The 23,523-nt window shown below is 38.7% G+C and overlaps 1 protein-coding gene across 1 annotated transcript in view; it reads right to left on the bottom strand.

The window, feature by feature from the left end:
• The window catches only part of NUP210L (nucleoporin 210 like), a 73,596-nt gene that overhangs the window by 27,082 nt on the left and 22,991 nt on the right, over nucleotides 1-23,523 (bottom strand). The window contains exons 12-19 of the mRNA XM_002922534.4: nucleotides 23,327-23,482; nucleotides 19,718-19,916; nucleotides 17,998-18,143; nucleotides 11,786-12,007; nucleotides 10,504-10,677; nucleotides 4,408-4,600; nucleotides 325-413; nucleotides 20-124 (exon numbers count right to left, since the gene is read on the bottom strand). Of these exons, the coding sequence (XP_002922580.1) occupies nucleotides 20-124; nucleotides 325-413; nucleotides 4,408-4,600; nucleotides 10,504-10,677; nucleotides 11,786-12,007; nucleotides 17,998-18,143; nucleotides 19,718-19,916; nucleotides 23,327-23,482 (1,284 nt within the window). The remainder of the gene's footprint in view (nucleotides 1-19; nucleotides 125-324; nucleotides 414-4,407; nucleotides 4,601-10,503; nucleotides 10,678-11,785; nucleotides 12,008-17,997; nucleotides 18,144-19,717; nucleotides 19,917-23,326; nucleotides 23,483-23,523) is intronic.

Below are 23,523 nucleotides of genomic sequence, written 5' to 3'. Positions count from 1 at the left end.
AGACCCGTCCAACTTTCACCTTCACATCAGGGTGGTTATAGATGGTGGCGTTCTCAGGCAGTATAGTTACATCGTCTACTAGGAGCAGCTCCACAGCTGCAGACCTGGGCAAGTTGGAAAGTTTCTAGAAATGCACAACAACCACAAAGGTGAGTATAAACTTTTAACTCCTCAGCTGAGAGAAGATTCCAGTGTTCTTTCACATGCCAAAGATAACAGAATCAGAGATGTGCATGGTTCTCAGATTTACATTAGTTGCAAGTGATTTTTTTTTTTTAAGTTACAAATGAAGAGCCTTAAATTTCAGTGATTTTTATTTCTTACCTCTGGACTTTTCTTCTCTGAGTAGCCCACAAAGTTGACTCCAATGAGTACAGTCCCTTTTAACTGATGTACTTTAAGGACCTGATGACCTGGAGACATGTGAGAAACAATAACATGTAGAATATAAAGTGTCTCCTGAAAATCAAATTGCATCCTAATTTTTTCCAAATGATGTTCTATTGCAGGAAGGAAAAAATACTTCGTGGGGAAATACACAAGAAACAGAAAACTGAGTTTTTGTGTTGATTGCTATTATATTCCTATGTGACTCTGGGCAACCACTTTATTTCTCACTTTCTTTATTAAATGAGGGATTGGGCCAGGCAAAATCTACAATCTTTTCCAGCTCTAATGGTCTGTGGGTCCAAACACAGACTGACAAAGTGTATGGGGAAACTTTTGTTTGATTTAAAAGTTGGAGTGAGGGGGCACCTTGGTGGCTCAGTCAGTTAAGTGTCTGCCTTCAGCTCAGGTCACGATCCCAGGGTCCTGGATTCGAGCCCTGCATTGGGCTCTCTGATCAGCAGGGAGTCTGCTTCTCCCTCTGCCTCTGCCCCTCCACTCCCCCACTTGTGCGCTCTCTCTCTCAAATAAATACATAAAATCTTTTAAAAAATAAAAATTGGAGTGAAAAATAAAGATACGACCCTTCAGGGCCTTTTGCTGTTCTAAGCTGTCCTATAAATGTGAACATCACATCTCGTCCTCTTTATTTACTTACTTTTTAGGATTTTATTTATTTATTTGAGAGAGAGAGAGCACAAGCAGGGAAGACGGAGAAGCAGGCTCCCCACCGAGCAGGGAGCCTGATGCAGGACTCAATCCCAGGACCCTGAGATCATGACCTGTGCCGAAGGCAGACGCTTCAGTGAGTAAGTCACCCAGGTGCCCCGAATCTCGTCCACTTTAAACAGGTATTCCTCATTAGAACAACTCAAACTCCTTTAACTAGTATTTGAAACTTTCTATAATCCGACCCTGTTTTACCTATTCATTCTTTTGTTTTCTTTCTTTTTAAAACTTTAACATAAATCTGCCACTTAAGTCAACTCTTGTTTTATCCTCAACACAACAGTATGATCATGCCTGAATGTGTGACACAGCTTCTCATGATGCTCCATCCATCCATCCATCCATCCATCCATCCATCCATCCACAAAGTTTATTGAGGGACTACTACATACCAGGTACTATGCCAGGTAATTAGGATGCAAAGATGAAGAAGAAAACACAATCCTTGCCTTCAAAGAAGCCTGCAGCTTCAGTGTGGTGACTGCGAGGTAAGCCAACCCCCACAATACTGTGTGGTGAGCACTGCTCAAGCAGTGGGTACAGAGCACAGGAAGGGAGTACTTCCCTTAGGATGGTAACATAGCGGAACAGAACGCTCACAGACGGCAAGAGGAACGTTTCAGACCAGAGACGATACAAAAAAAGAAAACATAAACACATGAAAGGGAAGAGGTACACGAGAAGCCTTGTTGTGGCTAAGGATATAAAGTTGTTGAGTGGGGGTGCCCTGCTGGCTCAGCCAGAAGAGCGTGCAGCTCTTGATCATGTGGTCATAAGTTCAAGCCCCACATTGGGGGTAGAGATTACTTAAAACAATAAAACCTTAAAATTTTTTTATGAATAAATAAATAAAGTTGTTGAGTGTGAGAAAAATGTAGGGTATACATGGGTAATAAGAGCAGGTGAAGCCAGAGAGGTAGGCAGGGGTTGGTATGTTAAGCTGCAACATAGAATTTTATCCTGAAAGATATGGGGAGGCCCTGAAGGCGGTGCAGTGACAGTATAGTCAGTGGTTGAGAGGATGGGCTCTGGTGTCAGAGAGCTTGCTGCCTCACCTATTTTACTGTTGTAATCTCAGAGCTTAAAACTGTCCCTAGAATACAGTAAGAACTCAATATATGATGAATAAGCATACTGACATCATGGGAATAATACTGTCAGTGTCTCATGGTCGGTATGAGGATGACGTGAGAAAATCCATGTAATGTACTCAGTGCAGTGTTTGTCATGTCCGAGAGTTCAGTCCATAGTATCCAAAACAATTTTTTAAAAGATCTATTTATTTATTATTTAAGAGAGTGAGTGAGCAAGGGGAGAGGCAGAGGGAGAGAGAGAGAAGCAGACTCCCCCTTGAGTTCAGACCCTGATGCAGGGCTCAATCTCTTGGCCCTAAGATTAAGACCTGAACCAAAAACAAGAGTCGGATGCTTAACTGAATGCGCCACTCAGGTGCCCCAAAACAGGAATTTTAAGAAAGAGGTTCAGATTTGTACTTTAGAAAGCTGTACTAGATAGTAGTGTGGAGGACAGATTAGAGGGCAGCACAGACATAGGGAGGTCAGCCGGGAGGCTACTGCAATAACGTGGGACAGACATGATGAGGACACGGTGATGGAGCTAGAGGAAGGGATGAAATCAGAAAACAGAAGTAGCACTGATGGTATCTGGTGGTTGATTGTTACAGCATGTAAGGAGCATCTCTTTCCTTGTTACCACTTTTTTTTTTTTTAAAGATTTTTAAGTAATCTCTGCATGTAATGTGGGGCTCGAACCCATAACCCTGAGACCAAGAGTTGCACACTCCACTGACTGAGCCAGCCAGGTGCCCCTCCTTCTTAGTTTTACACTAAGTGTACCATATTGTTGGCATTAGAGTATTACAGTGTTACATACACATGAGTATTTTGCTGCCATGTTCTCTAGCTAAGTTCTTAGACTTGTCCTGTGGGTGAGCTCCCTGTGGGTGTGGAGAAGGCTGAATATTTCTCCTCTAGCATTTCTTATTCCATGAATGGTTACACCATCCATCCAAATGTTCATGCCAGAAACTTAAAAGTTACCCTCTGTACCTCTTTGTTCTTCACCTTTGGGATTGCTCTGTGGCAAACTTCCACGTTACAGGCCTGCAGTGAACGATGCTTGCTGGTACCCACACCCTTGAGCAGTACTTATCCACCCTGAGTCGGTTTTGGCAGGTGACTGGCTTTCGTGAATCAGCAAATGTGATACAAGCAGAGGATTGAGGACTGATGACATGTGATGGCTTGCTGCTTTCTCAGAACTCCTGCTGGTGCCTCTGATCCCTCTGTAAGATTCACTCACCTTATTCTTCTGCTCACTCTGTCTCCCCTTTCTGTGGCCCCTTCAGGTCTCAGCATGAATGTTACTTTCTTGGGCAGCCTTCGCTGTTCTAAACTAGGTTAGGTTCTCTGCTATAACTCTTCAAGCACCTAATATTTGTACTTCAAAACACCTAACACAATTGTAATATTTAAAGTCTATGAGGGGGTCACCTAGGTGGCTCAGTTGGTTAAGAATCTGACTCTTGGGGCGCCTGGGTGGCACAGTGGTTAAGCGTCTGCCTTCGGCTCGGGGCGTGATCCCGGCGTCATGGGATCGAGCCCCACATCAGGCTCCTCTGCTGTGAGCCTGCTTCTTCCTTCTCCCACTCCCCCTGCGTGTTCCCTCTCTCGCTGGCTGTCTCTCTCTCTCTGTCAAATAAATAAATAAAATCTTAAAAAAAAAAAAGAATCTGACTCTTGGTTTTGGCTCAGGTCTTGAGATCAGGGTCATGAGATTGAGCCTCACATTGGGCTCCATACTCAGCAGGGAAACTGCTTGAGAGTCTCTCTCTTCCTCTCCCTCTGCCCCTCCCCTCCTCTAAAATAAATATATAAATAAATGAAATCTTAAAAAAAAATTTTATATAAAGTCTATGAGGGCAGAGGCCATGACTATCTCATGTACCATTCCATCTTCAGGTGCCTAGTACAGGGTCTTATATGTAGCAGTCACTCAATAAACATTTTCTAATAAATGAAATTTTCATAATATTAGGCAAATAATAGGCAATTAATACTTAAAAAATTAATTTTTTGTTCTTATGAGAAACGTTGGATCCTAGACCCTGCCTTTGCAATCAAGAAATCTATATGTATGTTTGCTAAAACATACAATGATCAAAAATGAAGAGAGATATGACAAAATTTGAAACAAACTGTCACCAAGGGAAATACTTAGCGCAGAAACACTTAGCAGATATATAAAAGCATTTGTAAGTCACCATAATACCATGTAGCCGAGTCTGCCCATTGCCATCATCCTTTGCTACCATCTCCACTGAATTATAATCTTCGAAATGAGCTAGTGTTTCATTTGAGGATTTCCATTCCAGCATTAGTGAACTGAAATTATCAAACTTTCTCCTGTGTTGATCAAACACTGCCAGTTCCAGAACTGTGTCCCTCAGGCTTGATACAGGAATCTGCATTCAAAAAAAAAAAAAAAAAGAGGGGCGCCTAGGTGGGTCAGTCAGTTAAGCATCTGCCTTCAGCTCAGGTCATGATCTCGGGGTCCTGGGCAAGAAGAGTCCCGCATCGGGCTCCCTGCTCAGTGGGGAGTCTGCTTCTCCCTCTGCCTCTCCCCTGCTTGTGCATGCTCTCTCTCTGTGTCAAATAAATAAATAAAATCTTTAAACAAAATAAAAAAATAAAAAAGAAACAAACAATAGCTTAGGAGGCAGTGAGACACCCCTGAAGCTACAGCTCATGTTTATTCTTTTTTCTTTGACAATTATTTTTTAAGGTTTATTTTTTTATTTGTGGGGGGAGGGGCAGAGGTAGAGGGGAAGAGAGAATCTCAAGCAGACTCCTTGCTGAGCACAGAGCCCTGCATGGTGCTCAATTTCATGACCTTGAGATCATGACCTGAGCTGAAATCAAGAGTTGGATGCTCAACCAACTGACCCACCCAGGAGCCCCTCTTTGATAATTTTCAGACCTAGAAATAGGCTGAAAGACTAGTATGAGTATACACACCTCAACTGGATCCACCATTTGCCTTATCTTTCTCTCCCTCTACTTCCCCCCTCCATTTGTATGTATTTTTTTTTTTACTAAATGATGTAGGCATCATGAGACTTGACCTGTAAATATTTTAGCATGCATTCCTATGTATGAGAACATTCTAAGTAACAAAAACAATATTATCACAGATAAGAATATTAATTCAATACTATCTAATATACAATTTTCCCCAAATGACCCTCAAAATATTTTTATACTTATTTTTTATTTCAGACCTAGATTTGATATTTATATATATATAATTTATATATTTAAATTATATATATTTATATTTATATTATATATAGAAAATATAAATGTTCTTGGACAGGATGACTAGGATGACTCAACATCATAAAAATTTCAGTTGTTCTGAATTTATATAAAAATTTAATATAATCCCCCCAAAATACCTGGAATTGAGGAAATTGATATCCAACAATTAGCTGATCCCAAAGCTAACCAAGCAGAGATTTCAGTGGCCACAGAGGACAAAGAATACAGACATTACATAACTAGTTTAGGAAAGGTCACTGAAGAGCTACAACTACCACAACAAAAAACACCACAAAACCTAGTGAGGGGAACAATACGATTTCAGAATTGCTAGATTATGCTATTTGTCAAGTTTTGGGGCGCCTGGGTGGCTCAGTCCATTAAGAATTTGCCTTCAGCTCAGGTCATCATCCCAGGGTCTTGGTATTTGCCCCGAATCAAGATCCCTGCTCCGCAGGGGATTGCTTCTCCCTCTCTCTCTGTCTGCTGCTCTCCCTGCCTGTGAGCATGCACGTGCTCTATCAAATAAATAAAATCTAAAAAAAAGGTCAAGTTTTCAACAAAACATTATCAGAAATGCAAAGAAACAAGAAAGTAGGGGCGCCTGGGTGGCTCAGTCAGTTAAGCATCTACCTTCCGCTCTGGTCATGATCCTGGCGTCCTGGGATGGAGCCCCATGTCAGGCTCCCTGCTCAGTGGGGAGCCTCCTTCTCTCTCTCCCTCTGCCTGCTGCCTGCTTGTGCTCTCTCTCTCAAATAAATAAATAAATAAATAAATAAAAATCTTAAAAAAAAAAAAAACAAGAAACTGTGGCCCATACGCAGGAAAAAAAGCAGTTAATAGAAACTGTCCTGGGGCGCCTGGGTGGTTCAGTTGGTTAAGCAGCTGCCTCCGTCTCAGGTTGTGATCTCAGGGTCCTAGGATTGAGCCCTGCATCAGGCTTCCTGCTTAGCAGGGAGACTGCTTCTCCCTCTCTCTACTCTCTCTCTCTCTTTCTCGCTCTCTGTATAAATAAAATCTTTAAAAAAACAAACAAAAAAAAAAGGAAACTATCCCTGCAGATGCTCTGACACTGGACTTACTAGACAAAGACTTTTAATCAACTATTTTGTTCAAAGAACTAAAGAAACTCAGGTTTAAATGACTAAAGGAAAGTATGAAAACAATGTCTTAGCATATAGAGAATATCAATAAAGAACCAAAAATAAATTTTGAAGTTGGAAAGTATAATAACTGAAATGAAAAATTCACTAGAGGAACTAAACAGTAGATCTGAACAGGCAGAAGAAAACAGGCCAGCTGAGATTATCCAGTCTGATGAACAGAAAGAAAAAAGAATGAAGAAAAATGAATAGCATCAGAGACCCATAGGACACCACCGAGTGTTATCAATATATGAAAAATGAGAGTCTTACAAGGAAAAGAGAGAAAAAAAAGAGGAAGAAATTATATTTGAAGAAATAATGGCTGGAAACTTCCCAAATTGATGAAAAATATTAAACATCCAAGAAACACAAAGAACTCCATGTAGGATAAATTCAAAGAGATGTGCATCTAGACATGTCATAACCAAAGTCAAAGAGAAAGAGAATCATAAAAGCAGAAAGAATGACATGAGATTAACACCTAATTTTTTATCATAAACCATGGAAGACGTAACAAAAGAAAAAGACTGCCAACGAAGAATTCTATATTGAGCACAATAATCCTTCAAAAATGAAGGAGAGGACACCTGGCTGGCTCAGTCAATTAAGCATCTGGCTTCAGCTCAGGTCATGATCTCAGGGTCCTGAGATTGAGCCCTGCATTGGGCTCTCTGCTCAGTGGGGAGTCTGCCTCTCCTACACCCTCTCCCTCTGTGCTCTCTCTCATTCTCAAATAAAGAAATAAATAAATAAAATCTTTTTAAAAAATGAAGGAGAAATTAAGACATTCCTAGATCTAACAAAACCAGAGAGGATTTGTTGCTAGTAAACCTGCCTACAAGAATGAAAAGGGGGTCCTTCAGGCTGAAATAAAAGGTCACTAGACAGTAACCTGAATCCCCATGAAGGACCAAATAAAGAGCCTGATAAAGATAACTACATAGATAAATATGCAAGACAGCATAAATGTACTTTTGCTTGTAATTCTTTTTTTCTCCTGCCTGATTTTAAAGACAAATGGATAAAGCACTAATTATAAATCTGTTTGATGGGCATGCATGTATAAAGATTATGACAATAACAGCACAAAGGAACAGGAAGAAATGGAGTTTAATAGGAACAAAGGTTTTGTACACTACTGAAATTAAGTTGGTATTATTCCAAACTAGATTGTTAAATGTTAAGATGTTAAATTGTAGGGGCGCCTCGGCGGCGCAGTCGTTAAGCGTCTGCCTTCGGCTTAGGGCGTGATCCCGGCGTTCTGGGATCGAGCCCCACATCGGGCTCCTCTGCTGTGAGCCTGCTTCTCCCTCTCCCACTCCCCCTGCCTGTGTTCCCTCTCTCGCTGGCTGTCTCTCTCTGTCAAATAAATAAATAAAATCTTTAAAAAAAAAAGATGTTAATTGTATTCCCTAGAGTAACAACAAATAAAATAACTCGATGTAAAATAGTAAAAGGATGAGAGAATTAAAATGTTACACTAGAAAAATTTATTTAACACAAAAGGAAGTGAAGGAAGAGGAACAAAAAAAGACATATGACAAATAGCAAAATGACAGGTGTAAATCCAACCTAATCATTTAATTACATTAAATGTAAATCCATGATCCAACTTTACGCTGTGATAAGACACACACTTCGGATTCAAAGACCAAAGAGTCAAAATACAAAGATGAAAAAAAAAAAAAAAGATATGCCCTACAAACAGTAACCAAAAGAGAGCTAGAGTGGTTATACTAGGATCAGAAAAAGACTTTAAGACAAAAATTGTCACTAGAGACAAAGAAGGACATTTTGAATGATAAAAGAACGTTATATAATAAAGAAATTGTCTGGCCTTTGTCCTCAGTTTCTATGAATTAACCCCTAAACCCTTGGAATTTCCTGAGTAATAGGGAATGTAACCATTATTCATGGTGGGCTTCACAGACCACACCTGAGTTTATTTATACTGAGATGATTCAGGATGGATGTTGGTCAGGCCAGAAAAACCAACCAAACCACGTCACTAGAGAGATGACATCTGATGTGTCACACACAAACCTGATTCCATGGGTAGAGGGCACAGAAGCTCCAGATCTGGGGCCCTCTCACACCTCTCCCTATGTATCTCTTCATCTCACAGGTCCCGACTTATATCCTTTATAATAAAGCTGTACCTGTGAGTCACTCTAACAAATTACTGAATCCGAAGTGACTGTAGGAATCCTCAAATTTATAGCCAGTTGGTTAGAAATGTGGGTGGTGGCGTTGCAGGATCGAGCCCCACATCAGGCTCTTCTGCTATGAGCCTGCTTCTTCCTCTCCCACTCCCCCTGCTTGTGTTCCCTCTCTCACTGGCTGTCTCTATCTCTGTCGAATAAATTAAAAAAATCTTAAAAAAAAAAAAAAAAGAAATGTGGGTGGCCTGTGGATCCCTGAACCTGTGGCTGGCATCTGAAGTGAGGGCAGTTTTATTGGAAATTGTACCCTTAAAATTGTGCAGTTTGGGCAAACTCCAGGTAGTGTCAGAATTGCACTGTGGTGCAATATATCAAAAAGATATGACAATTATAAATGCATACGCACCTAACAACAGAACCCCAAAACACATGAAGCAAAACTGACAGAATTTAAGGGAGAAATAGACAATTCAACAATAACAGTCAGAGACTTCAATACCACTTTAAATAATGGACAGAACAAACAGAAGATCAAAAAGGAAACAGAAAAATTGAATAATACCATAAACCAAATAGACCTAACAGACATCTATAGAACTCCTCACCCAACCCCAGAATATACTCTTCTCAAGTGTACATGAAATATCCTCCAGGATAGGCCCTATGTACAGACACAAAACCGAGCCACCCAGGCGCCCCTTTTCTTGCAAATTTTCTAAAAATTTAAATTATTTCAAATGAAAAAAGTGACACTGAATGACAATTATATGGATAACTTTTATTCTCTTCCATCTAAGTCCTTTTTCAAAAAGCAAATCATTTATAGGGGCACCTGGGTGACGCAGTCGGTTGAGTGTCAGACTCTTGGTTTTGGCTCAGGTCTGATCTCAGGGTTGTGGGATGGAGTCCCGCATTGGGCTCCATGCTCAGCTCTGAGTCTGCTTGAGTTTCTCTCTCCCTCTTCCCTTCCCCCTTCCCCCACACTCTTTCTCTCTGAACTAAAAATATCTTTTTAAAAGAAGTACATCATTTATAAACTTCAAATAATACTTCATGTGGAATTTAGTTCTGAAAAAAATGAGTTCCTAACCTGTACATCTCATATTCTTGTTCTTTCATAATAAAAAGACAGAATAGTATAAAAGTTAATAACATGTGCTTTGGAGTCGAACAGGATATGCTATTTTCTAGCTTTATGCTTTTGAAGAAATTACTCAACCTCTCGGAGTCTCAGTTTCTCCATCTGTAAAACAGGAATAATTGACTGTTCTGTTCTACATAGGCTAAGAAAGGACTTTGATTCTCCTATGCTTGTAATTAAAGTCTACCTCATTTAGTATACAGTCTGATGTTCTAGTTTCTAGGTTAGAAAACTCATTTATTCCTTAATCCCTACTAGTTATATTATTGCTTATCATTACTCTTCACGGTGGATTTAGAGTAGAAATAAATTCTGTTACTTACCAATAATGCCAATAAAAGATCTGGAAGTTTAAAGACATCTCCATTGTTTATTGCCATAATTACAAGCTATGTCCCTACGTACAGTAAGCAAACTAAGTCACTAAGTGTCACTAAGTATAGCCAATTCTAACCTAGTTTAATTATCTCTTTACACTGTCAGAGAATGAATAACAAATGTTTCCTCCACTTTAATAAGACAAAAGCTGTGTTTCAGACCATTTATCTCTAAGGTGTGGAAGACAAAAGTACCAAGTTAGATGGAAACACTGTACTTACCAGTTGTTTGTTGTGCTGTGGCAGAGGGCATGGCTGGGCACCAGGTGGCACTCTGTACACTGGGGTTACTGACATGCTGGCAGGGTGGGCACACATGAAGCGTACCTGCACAGCCTCAACAGCTGGACTAGGGTTCAGGACACCTGGGTGATTTCCAATTCGGAATGTCAGAGCCTTTAAGGAAAGAGCAGAGCAAGAGGCAACTGTGGGTAGGTACTTGATGTCGGTTGTTCCAATGTACACATGTCAGAATTATTCAAACCCCAGTACAGGATCCCTTTGGACACTATAATCATCATAGTTCTTAATCATGTGGCTAAGAGAAACAAGGGTATCATGGATATTTACAAACAAAGGGAATATTAAAAAATCTAATTCTGACCAACTACTTCAGTCTTTTTCTCCACCAAATCTTTTGTTATCAGTTGGTAAAAAGTGGAAAAAATATTTTGTGTTTCGACCTTTCTCTGGTAGAAGCACCAAATGAGTAACAGAATGTGGGGACAGAAGAGGACCCCAACAGGGATGAGGACTCTGACACTCCTGACAGCCAGCCACATACACAACAAAGTTCACAAGAGATGTTAGAAAGAAGCTCAGTTCTTCTTAAGTTAAAACCATACATCAATTCCTTGTGGGCTGGTTACAGAGTCATACACTGAATTCTCAACCCTAGTCAAACCGCAAACTTTTGTTACTGGTTTGATAGAAGCAGGGCACAGCTGGGAGTGGATCTGTCACTACCTCTAAAATAATAAAACTAATTCAACTGATAAAGGGCAACACACTTAGTATCTTATCTGCACAGATCTAACTAGTTCTTCAAAATTGCTCACCACTCATAATTGCTAATCCATCAAAACTGCTAACAGATGATGCTTGAACTTTCCCTTCCTTGCATTTTTTGGAGGTGGGAAACCATATATTCTCTAGTCTAGACAACAAGCAAATGAATTATAGCGATAAAGTGACTGAAATAAGTTCATTACTACAAAAGGATCTTGAACCATTTAGTGGACTGTTAGAATTCTCAGATGAGTGAAATCTTTGAGTACATTTAAAGAATAGTAAAGTTAAAAAAAAAAACCTTTAATCAATAGTTAGAATTTTCCTATGTTAACTAACTAGAATTTAAATAAAAATCTGGAAGGAAAAAAAGAATTTTCCTATCGAGTCTATAAATAAAATCCATTAGAATCTGAAAAGGAATGGCTAGAAGTACAAAAGATTTGGGGTATTACTGCTAAAAGAAATGTTAGAAAAAGATGATTTTCCTACTTACTTGTTCTCCTAAATCCAGGCACAAGACCCGGTAGATGTACTGGTTCTGTTTTCTCTTAGCTGGCAGCCAGACTTGTGTTAATTCAATTTTCTCTGTCTTCTCCATGCTCAACTCCAAAAAGAATCGGGAGGGCTCCAAGATCCATGGACGGGGGCCCCCTTCAAACACCATTTCCTTCACAGATTGCCACGTCACCAATGCCACTTCCACAGGGTTTACAGCCTGATGACATTCAAAGAAATGAATCCTTGATTGGTGAGGGCACTCAATAGTTCTCTAAAGTGAAAACTGGTTGATTGCTGAAAATGACTTTAGACTTTATTCCCACATCAGGAGACATGTACATGACGCCTCTCACTTGGACGCTTCTCAACCTCTATATTCATTTAGATCCTATCATTCAGGCCTAACTTATGTGTCACCTTACCCATTAATAGCCAATCGTTCCAGACTACAACCACTTCCACATGCTCTAAGTTCCGGCAATACTCACCTCTACCATTCATTTGTACACTAGTTCATCTCCTAATGCTGTCTGAATGTGTCAAATGTTTCACATGTAAGAGTGTATTAATTCTTCTTATGCTTTCTAGTTATGTAAAATTATTCAGAGAGGAGAGTATCTTCTACCTAAATTTGAAAAGAGAATGTCTCCTCCTTAGTGGATTTAGTACAATGTTGGGCACATAAAAGGTATTGAACAAGTAGCTGTATAAGCATTTTAACCGGATATATGTTTTTTAAATCTGAGTATAGTTGACACACGCTGTTACATTGGTTTCACATGTACAACACAGAGATTGGACATCCATGTTATGCTGTGCTCAGAAGTGTAGCTACCATCTGTCCCCATAGCACACTATTATAGTACCACTATGTGCCCTACGTAGTAAATTTATTCCCATGACTTTTCATTCCATAACTAGAAGCCTGTATTTCCCACTCCTCTTCACCCATGTTGCCTATCCACCCCCACCAATTTGGCAACCATCATCTTATTTTCTGTATTGATAGGACTGATTGTGCTTTTTGTTTATTTATTCATTTATTTTGTTTTTTAGATACAACATATGAGTAAAATTGTATAGAATCATTTGTCTTTCTCAGTCTGACTTATTTCACTTATCATAATACCCTCTAGGTCCATCCATGTTGGCACAATGGTAGGATCTCATCTTTTTTATGGCTGTGTAATATTCCTGTGCATCTGTGTGTACATACACATCACATCTTCCTTACCCATTCATATTTTGATGGACACTTGGGTTGCTTCCATATCTTGGCTATTGTAAAAAATGCTTCAATAAACATAGGGGTGCATACATCTTCTCAGATTAGTGTTTTCATTTTCTTTAAATACCCAGTAGTGGAATTACTGGATCATGAGATAGTTCTATTTTTAGTTTTATGAGGAACCTCAATATTGTCTTCCAGAGTGGCTGCACCAATTTATAGTCCCACCAACAGTGCCAAGGGTTCCTTTTTCTCCACATCCTCACTAACACTTGCTGTTTCTTCTCTTACTTATTTTAACCATTCTGACAGGTATGAGGCGATCTCTCATTGTGGCTTCGATCTGCATTTCCCTGATGATGAATGACGTTGAACATCTTTTCATGCGTCTGTTGGCCGTCTGGATGTCTTCTTTGGAAAAATGTATCTTCAGGTTCTCTGCCCATTTTTTAATCGAACTTAGTTTTTTTAGTGTCGAGGTATATAAATTCTTTTTTTTTTTTTAAAGATTTTTTAAATTTATTTATTCGACAGAGATAGAGACAGCCAGCGAGAGAGGGAACACAAGCAGGGGGAGTGGGAGAGGAAGAAGCAGGCTCATAGCGGAGGAGCCTGATGTGGGGCTCGATCCCGTAACGCCAGGATCACGCCCTGAGCCAAAGGCAGACGCTTAACCGCTGTGCCACCCAGGCGCCCCGAGGTATATAAATTCTTTAAATATTTTGGATATTAACCCTTCATCAGATACATCATTTGCAAATATCCTCTCCTATTTCATAGATTACCTTTTGTTTTGTTGGTGGTTTCCTTCCCTGTGCAAAAGCTTTTTATTTTGATGTAGTCCCAATAGTTTTTTTTCTTTTGTTTCTCTTGCCTCAGGAGACATCTAGAAAAATGTTCAATGTCATTGGCTGACGTCAGAGAAATTACTACCTATGCTCTCTTCTAGGATTTTTATGGTTTAAGGTCTCACATTTATTTCTGTGTATGGTGTTAGACAGTGGTCCAGTTTCATTCTTTGGCATGCAGCTGTCCAGCTTTCCCAGCACCATCTATTAAAGAGATTGTCCTGGGTGGCTCAGTCGTTAGGCTTCTGCCTTCGGCTCAGGGCGTGATCCCAGGATTCTGGGATCGAGCCCCACATCAGGCTTCTCTGCTAGGAGCCTGCTTCTTCCTCTCCCACTCCCCCTGCTTGTGTTCCCTCTCTCGCTGGCTGTCTCTCTCTCTCTGTCAAATAAATAAATCTTTAAAAAAATAAAATAAAGAGATTTCCTTTCCCCACTGTATATTCTTGCCTTTTTTTTTTTTTAAAGATTTTATTTATTTATTTGACAGAGAGACAGCGAGAGAGGGACCACAAGCAAGGGGAGCGGGAGAGGGAAAAGCAGGCTTCCCACTGAGCAGGGATCCCGACACAGGGCTCAATCCCAGGACCCTGGGATCATGACCTGAACTGAAGGCAGATGCTTAACTGACTAAGCCACCCAGGTGCCCCTATTCGTGTCTCCTTTGTTGAAGATTAACTGACTGTATAATCATGGGTTCATTTTTGGGATCTCTAGTCTGTTCCATTGATCTATGTGTCTATTTTTTAGTCAGTACCATACTGTTTGAATTACTACAGCTTTGTAGCATATCTTGAAATCGGAATTGTGATACTTCCAAGCTTTGTTCTTCTTTTTCAGGACTGCTTTGGCTCTGGGGTCTTTTGTGGTTCCATACAAATTTTAGTATTATTTGTTCTGGTTTTGTGAAAAATGCTGTTGGTATTTTGATAGGGATTGCATTGAATCTATAGATTATTTGGGCTAATATGGACATTTTAACAATATTAATTCTTCCAATCCATGAGCATGGAATATCTTTCCATTTGTTTGTGTCATCTTCAATTACTTTCATCAATGTTTTATAGTTTTCAGAGTACAGGTATTTCACCTCCTTGGTTAAATTTATTCCTAGGTATTTTATCCTTTCTGGTGTAATTGTAAATGATGTTATTTTCTTAATTTCTTTCTGCTACTTCATTATTAGTGTATAGAAACACCACTGATTTCTGGGTATTAATTTTGTATCCTGCAACTTTACTAATTCATTTATTACTTCTAGTATATTTTGGTGGAGTGTTTAGGATTTGCTATGTGTAGTATCAGGTCATCTGGAAAAAGTGATAGTTTAACTTTTTTACCAATACGCAAGCCTCTTGTTTCTTTTTCTTGTCTTACTGCTATGGCTAGGACTTCTAATATGATGTTGAATGAAAGTGGTGAGAGTGGGTATCCTTGTCTTTCTCCGATCTTAGAGAAAAAGCTCTCTGTTTTTCACCATTGGTATGATGTTAGCTGTAGCTTTATCATATGTGGCCCTTATTATGTTGAGATATGTTACCTCTAAACCCACTTTGTTGAGAGTTTTTAATCATTAATGGATGTTGAATTTCACCAAATGCTTTTTCTGCATCTGTTCGGATAATCATGATTTTTATTATTTGTTTTGTTGAGTGGTATATCACATTGATTGATTTGTGAATATTGAACCATCCTTGCTTTCCTAGAGTAAATCTCATTTGACTGTGGTGAATGATCCTTTTAATGTATTGTTGTATGTGGTTTGCTAATATTTTGTTGGAGACTTTTGCAGGTATGTTCATCAGTGATATTGGCCTATAGTTTTCTTTCTTTATGTTGTCGTCTAGTTTTGGTATCAGGGTAATGCTGGCCTTGTAGGATATATTTAGAAGATTTCCTTCCTTTTCTATTTTTTGGGATAGTTTGAGGAGAATAGTTATTAACTCTTCTTTACATGTTTGGTAGAATTCACCTCTGAATACATCTGGCCCTGCACTTTTGTTTGTTGGCAGTTTTTTGATTACCGATTCAATTTCATTACTAGCAATCAGTCTGTTTAGATTTTCTATTTCTTCCTAATTCAGTTTTGGAAGATTGTATGTTTCTTTCTTTTTTTAAAAAAAAGACTTATTTATTTTAGAGAGAAAGAAGGGGAAGAGAGAGTGAGGGAAAAAGAAAATCTCAAGCAGACTCCCCAATAAGGGCAGAGCCTGATACATAGCTTAATCTCACAACCCTGAGATTATGACCTAAGCCGAAATCAAGAGTCAGATGCTTAACTGACTGACCCACCCAGGTGCCACAGGTAGATGGTATGTTTCTAAGAATTTATCCATTAAATGGATATTTTATTAAGTTAGCATAGAAATTTCATCCTAAAAATATAAAATAATACATCTGTACACTTCACCCTATTTCTCAAAGAACTCTCACCTAAGGGGTAGAGTCAAGACTGGTATTATTCACTCCAGTATACTAAGAAATTAGATCCTATTACAGATGAGCAAACTTGTTTTAGGAGAATAAAGTATTATCAAAGTGTAGGTTATTTTCATGTGGCACATAATGTCTAAATACAACAGTGACAAAGTTGCAAAATAAAGTACAGAGTTGAGCATTCATTAAAAATACAAACAAACCATGCCTTAGTATTTTTTCCTGAACTAGTCAATCATGTTTATTATTGAATACTATTAAAATTAAACATTCCTATGTCTAATGGCAGTATTCTCTTAAGTAATGTGTATATAAATCAATTCAACAAGTATTCACTGAGGGCCCATTGGGGATATAGCAATAAAAAGTCAAATAAGGTCTTGCCTCACAGTGGAGCTCACGGTTTGAGAAAGACAGATTTGAAGTAGGTAAAAAGTATAATGGGCATCACAAAAAGGCATTGTACAGTGTGCCAAACAAGCATCTAATAGAAGAAATACAATTAGAGGTTTCAGAGAAGGCCTCCCTGAGAAAGCGAGACAGAGATTATTCCTTTTTCCTAGATACATAGTCCAAAATTAATGAGATCAACTGAATTGGACTGATATGTAAAAGGACAAATTGAGAACTAGTCCACGTACTGAAACATAATATTGATAACAAAGATAGAAAACACATATTCTTTTAAGCAGGTAAGGGAAAAAAATATATGACCAAAGCACTACATAGAAAAGGAAAATCATCATCTTACTTCCTTTCCTTTAAGGATGGTTTTCATCCAGTGGAGATCTGATCTGTGGATACTCAATAAATACAAAATAAGGCTGAGGATAATCATAAAATAAAAAACCTAATGAAACGACAATGAGCCACAGCCAAGTACTTTCACTTAATTAGGCAACTAAGATGATTCGTCGACTGAGAACAAATGAAATATGCTTGAACTGTATGTTTAATACTTATGCTACATAATGTGCAATAAAGCCAACTTCAAATGCAAATTTTAAAATTAATAACTTACTTTGCTTCTTTCATGAGTGTTAATTTTTCCCCCATGGGTGCCTCCTTATCCCAAGAGACACTGACTATGGATTTGTCAGTATCTATTAGCAAGAACCTGGAGACATCAATTTTAGCTCCTGAGGGCCTCAAATATGAATGCATACCAGGTTCTACTCTTTGTTTTGAACTGCCACCTGTCAGAATGTCCCAATTATAATGGACCAATCCTTAGGGCCCTAAATGATTGTTGTGCTGAAAATCCTTAAATATAAAGGTTAAAGATGACCAATTTCCCTCTCTAGAATAAAGTTTTCTTTCAGAGTTCTTCAAAAGATGCCATACTAATATTCAATATCTTATTCAGGGTTGTGTTTACAGGGATATATACCATGTAAAAATTCAAATAGTATCTTAAGATTAGTGTACTTTATGTGTCTTACAATACATATTTTGTATCTCAATAAAAAAAAGAAATAAAGGGGAATACCTAAAACTTGCTGATACAACTTAAAGACATTCCTGTGGCAGAAACATGAGGGAGAAAACTCCCTGACACTCAGGTTTGATGAAAGAGCTGGTAAATAAAGAGAACACAAATATAACTGATCTTTAACAGAAAATAGGTGGGAAGCCTCTAAGTGGACACAGTGGGTTCCATGAAAAGATATGCCAATTCCTTACCATGAAATGTCTCACCTTTAGGGGTTCATAAGCAGCAAATGTGGCACTGCTCTCCAAGTACTCTTCAGACTCAGTCACACTCACTGTTACCAGGGTATGGCCTAGTGATTTGGCTCCTATATGTATACTAGAACAGTGTGTTGGCCCAGGTCTTTGAATACCTGCAAATCAAAAAACATGATTTCATTAGGTTAATAACCAGTCAGTTCTCAAGGGGATCAGTCTAGAGAAATATAAGAATTTTAATACATTAAAAAACATCTTGATCTCCCATACTAACTACTAGGCTCCAGTTGTTTATATCAAATTGATATAAAAATCTGTCCCTTCTATTAACAGATATATACCATGTAAGATACAATTTTATGTTCAGTTAGGATAAAATATGAGCAAAGATCCTAACTTAGAGGCATATATAGTTCAGAAGGGGAGAGTGAACATTTTCATAAATTAAAGGATTAGAAAATAATAAGCACTACAGAGGTCTAGAAAACAGAAAGATTACTTCTAGTTGGGGAGATCAAGGAAGATTTAAATATGTAGAAGAAAGTATCTCAAACTGATGAATGAGCAAAGATAGAAATATAAATGAGATACACATGAATATATGAAGGAGCTATACAGGAAATTTTAACTTAAATAATTTGTTTGGCTGGAGCCACATATGAAAGAAGCCAAAGTATTCAGTAGTACTTTTTTATGAAAAGTAGATTGGGTTATCTTGTAGAGATCTTGAACATTAAACTAAAAGGATTTCAACTCTATTCCACTGGCAATGAGAAATCTCTCCCATTTTTTGAGCAGGAAAAGTAATATTGAAAGTGAGCTTCGGACACCTGCGTGGCTCAGGCAGGTAAGTATCTGCCTTCAGCTCAGGTCATGGTCCCGGGGTCCTGGGATCAAGTCCCTCATCGGGCTCCTTGCTCAGTGGGGAACTTGCTTCTCCCTCTACCTGCCACTCCCCCTGTTTGTGCTCTCTCTCTGACAAATAAATAAATAAAATCTTAAAAAGTGAGCTTCATGAGGGTCCATCTCATAGCCACGGATTATTAAAGGTGAGCAACAGTTAGGAGGGTATTGTTATACTCTAGGTGAGAGATAGTGAGGGCCTAAAAATTAGGAGACATACCTTGAGAAGCGAGAAGAGGAAAGAGATATTATATAGTAAACTTAGCAAGGGCAAGGCAGAAGTCCAAATTATAGCTGTATTGCAAGAATTAAAAGAGTTAATATATGAAAAGTATTCAGAACAGAGCCTAACAAATAGCAAATGCTGAGTGAATGTTACATGCTACTACTACTATCATTACTGACTAAAAAACAATGGTAATCAGGATCACACGTAACATTCAATAACAGGATTGATGTTGGTCTTTACAGATAGCTTGTTCACATTCTCCTTTTATTAGAAAAAGACACTCTTTTTTTGAATAAATTTAATAATGGTACTACATGCATCTTAGTTAAAGGTGTGATATATTTAAAGAAAGAGGAAAAAGAGCTCAATACCTTCATATAAGCTGAAGGAATGGCCACAACACTTCTCTGAACATTTTGCTCTACTGCTGGGCTTTTGTTTCTAAATTACATTGTAACAAGGCAGTTGACAGAGTAAATAGAAGCACCGTAAAGAAAGGTAATATGTGAACTCAGGCTATAATCTGTAGTTCCTGAATTGATGATTGGTTCTCTCATTCAACGACAAAGAAAGGAGAAAAAAAAGGCCTACTCTTACCTTCCTTGAGTAGAGTAAAGACTCCTTGCTTATCCATGTTCAGATCCAACAATAAATGAGAGCAGTCTGTGAACATGATGACTTCCTTGTTCTCCTTATTTACATGATACATTGCAATGGGGATTTCTATAATCTGGCCAATCTCCACATCAGCATGAAATGGTAACAGCTCCATTTTGTTCAGTTTCAGGACATATATCTGGATAGAAAAAAATTAATCTTTCAAGAAAGTTATGTTAGGGATGCCTGAGTGGCTCAGTAGGTTGGGCGTCTGTCTTCAGCTCAGGTCATAATCCCAGGATCCTGGGATTGAGTCCTGCGTCGGGCTCCCTGCTCAGCGGGGGTCCTGATTCTCCCTCTCCCTTTGCCACCCCCCCACTTGTCCTCTCTCACTCTGTCAAATAAATAAATAAAATCTTAAAAAAATATATTTAAGGAATGTTTTCTTCTAAGATTTTCCTAACATAACTTTCTTTTTTTTTTTTTTAAAGATTTTATTTATTTATTAGAGAGAGCACAAGCAGGGGGAGCAGCAGAGGGAGAGGGAGAAGCAGGCCTCCCTGCTGAGCAGGAAGCCCGAGGCAGGGCTCGATTCCAGGACCCTGGGATCATCACCTGAGCTGAAGGCAGACACCCAACTGACTGAGCTACCCAGGCACCCCACACTCCTTAAATATTTAAATATACACATACATAAACATATATGTATGTTTTAAATACAAAAATATATACCATATACCATGTGTGTGTTGGGGGGGTGGGTACTAAGCATGTCACTCATTTCATTCCTTCATCAACTGATTCCTCTAAAGCATCTAAGACAATACAGCAAGAGTGTGGCAAATTATGGCCAGTGCCCAATTTTCTTAGTTTTGTGGGTGAAGAATAGTTTTTACATTCTTAAAAGGTTTTAAAATAAAGAACAACAAAGAAGAATAGGAGAGTACATATGTCGTCTACAAACACTAACATATTTACTATCTGGCCCTTTACAGACAAAGTTTGCTGACTTCAAATACAGAGCACTTCCTCTTTCTTGATATCTTAAAAAAAAAAAAAAAATTTTGTCTTTGCTATAGATTGAATGTTTGTGTCCCCCCTCAAATTCCTATGTTGAAATCCTAATCCCCCAAAGTGATGGTTTTAGGAGGTGAGGCCTTTGGGAGGTCAACAGGTCATAAATGAAATTAGTGCCTTTATAAAAGAGCCCCTAAAGAGCTCCCTAGCCCTTCACCATGTGAGGATACAGCAAAAAGAGAGCCTTCCATGAATCAGGAATTTTCCCTTACCAGACACCAAATCTGCTGGTGCCATGATTTTTTATTTGCCAGCCTCCAAAACTGTGATAAATACATTTCTGTTGTTTATAAGCCACCTGGTCCGTGGTATTTTGTTATGGCAGCCCAAAGAGACAGTTTTTCCTGTCACTTTCTATGCTCCTTCTGCTAGTTCATCTTGTTCTGCCTATGTCCCTTATAATGACGCATATTACTCAGAGTCCGTCTTCTCTTCTGACTATATGCTCTTCCTGGGAAATCTTATGCAGTTCCAAAACATCAATAACCAACCATATACTGATAATTCCAAATTTTATTTCTAGTCTTAATCTTTCACGTGTACTTCAGAGCCCTATTTCCAATTACCGACATTCACCCAGACGCTCCAGAGGTGAATCACACTAAATGTGTCCAAACTGAATTCATCATCTTCCTCTTTTCCTTTTCCCTGTGTTTTCTATCCACCTGGCTGCCAACGCTAGAAATGCCTGTGTCTAAATCCTTCACTTTTCCCCAACCCACTGGGCATCAAATCTGACTAAGTCTGCCTCCAAAATAACCCTGCACTTTCCCCTTCTCTCTATTCTCAATACCATAATACTAGTTCAGGCTTCACTGGACACTTTGCTTTCCTTTCTCCCTTCAATTGATTCTAGTCTACTAGTGTACAGCACCAGCAATTATCCTCTGCTCCATCCTTATTTTAAAAATACTGCTGCTGTCTGACAGAAAAAATAATTAGATACTTTCTGAACACAAGATCTACCATATTATTAACCCTAAAAACCTGTGTTGGCTCTCTACTGTCTACAGTAGGGGATCAGCAAATGTTTTCTGGAAAAGGCCAGATAGCAAATATTTTAGGCTTTGGGGACCACCTGGTGTCTGTGGCAACCCCCAACTGTGTAGTTGTGGATTCAAAGTGGCTAGAGACCATATATAAATGAATGAGGTTGGTTGTGTTCTGATAAAACCTTATCAAGGCGTGCTTGGGTGGCTCAGTCAGTTAAGCGTCTGCCTTCAGCTCGAGTCATGATCCTGGGGTCCTGGGACTGAGCCCCGCATCAGGGTCCTGGGACTGAGCCCCGCATCAGGCTCCCTGCTCAGCGGGGAGTCGGCTTCTCCCTCTCCCTCTCCTCCCCCTGCTGGTGCTCTCCCATTCTCTCTCTGTCAAATAAATAAATAAAATCTTAAAAAAAAAAAACTTTATCAAAAAAACAGCAGGTTGCGTTCGACCCTTAGGTCTTAGTTTGGCTCTATCCTTCAAAGTCTTGTTCAAGTTCTCATCTCTTCACAATAGTCTCTGACTAGTCACATCTACAAGGATTTTTATTTTATAAACTAATAATACTTTTACTATACAGTTTAAGTAGCATTCAATCATATACTGCTTTAAAATAACTCACATCATTTCCTTAAAGAGTTATTTAACTTCATGTGACTAGATCTTCCTATTAGAATTTATATTCTTTAAAGTAGAGATGATATATTATGTTTCTTTGAATGTCCTATGATACTTGGTATGGTGGTAAATGTCTTAAGGGCAATCAGTAAATGTTCACTGAATGGTAACAAAACACAAGTTTTTCAGGGAACAACAACATACATAAACATATATTAGAAGTAGGGGAAAAACAGTAATGTGGTTATATAACATAGTGAAAAGGAATTTTCAATCTTTTAGAAACAAGATTGACAAATAAATATGAGACCAGAAATAAAGTTACTATGAAGGTCATATATATGATAGGGAAAAAACACAATAACAAAAATAGGTAATATTAAGTATTGAATATATTCCAAGCATTGAGGTAAAACATTACCTCATTTAATTCTGACAATAACACTTAGAGGTAGATACTATCATTATCCCCATTTTAGAGTTAAGGAAACGAAAACACCCATTCAGTAACTCGCTATTAAGTGAAGCAGGATTCAACCCAGGTCCAGGAATATTTAAGGAAGATATACTTCCAGATTGAATGTCAGCATCATTTTCAAATACCCAATCTGGACTAGAAAGACTTTTTATTTTATTTTTTTATTTTTTATTTTTTTTTAAGATTTTATTTATTTATTTGATAGAGACAGCCAGCGAGAGAGGGAACACAAGCAGGGAGAGTGGGAGAGGAAGAAGCAGACTCATAGCAGAGGAGCCTGACATGGAGCTCGATACCATAATGCCGGGATCACGCCCTGAGCCGAAGGCAGACGCTTAACCGCTGTGCCACCCAGGCGCCCCCCTAGAAAGACTTTTTAAATATGTTCTGTACTTATATTTAGACAGCAATGTCTCAGGGGTGATAATAAGATTCTTTGGAGAGTTGTTTACCTTAATTTCTCCATATCGAAAGGGATTTTGTACATCTCGGGCCAAAATAGTACTGTTCCCCTTGACCTGACCTGCAGTCACCACTCCTTTAGTGGTCACCATCGCCACTGTTTCATTAGAAGAGGTCCAAGTGAAGTTGCCACTGCCACCCTCTACCTGTGAAAAAATACATTATATTTAACTGCCAAAGGAGGAAA

The sequence above is a fragment of the Ailuropoda melanoleuca genome, chromosome 8 (genome assembly GCF_002007445.2).
Source record: "Ailuropoda melanoleuca isolate Jingjing chromosome 8, ASM200744v2, whole genome shotgun sequence".
Classification (NCBI taxonomy): Eukaryota; Metazoa; Chordata; class Mammalia; order Carnivora; family Ursidae; genus Ailuropoda; species Ailuropoda melanoleuca.
Note: the sequence above shows the minus strand (reverse complement) of the source record. Positions and strands in the feature narration are given on the sequence as shown.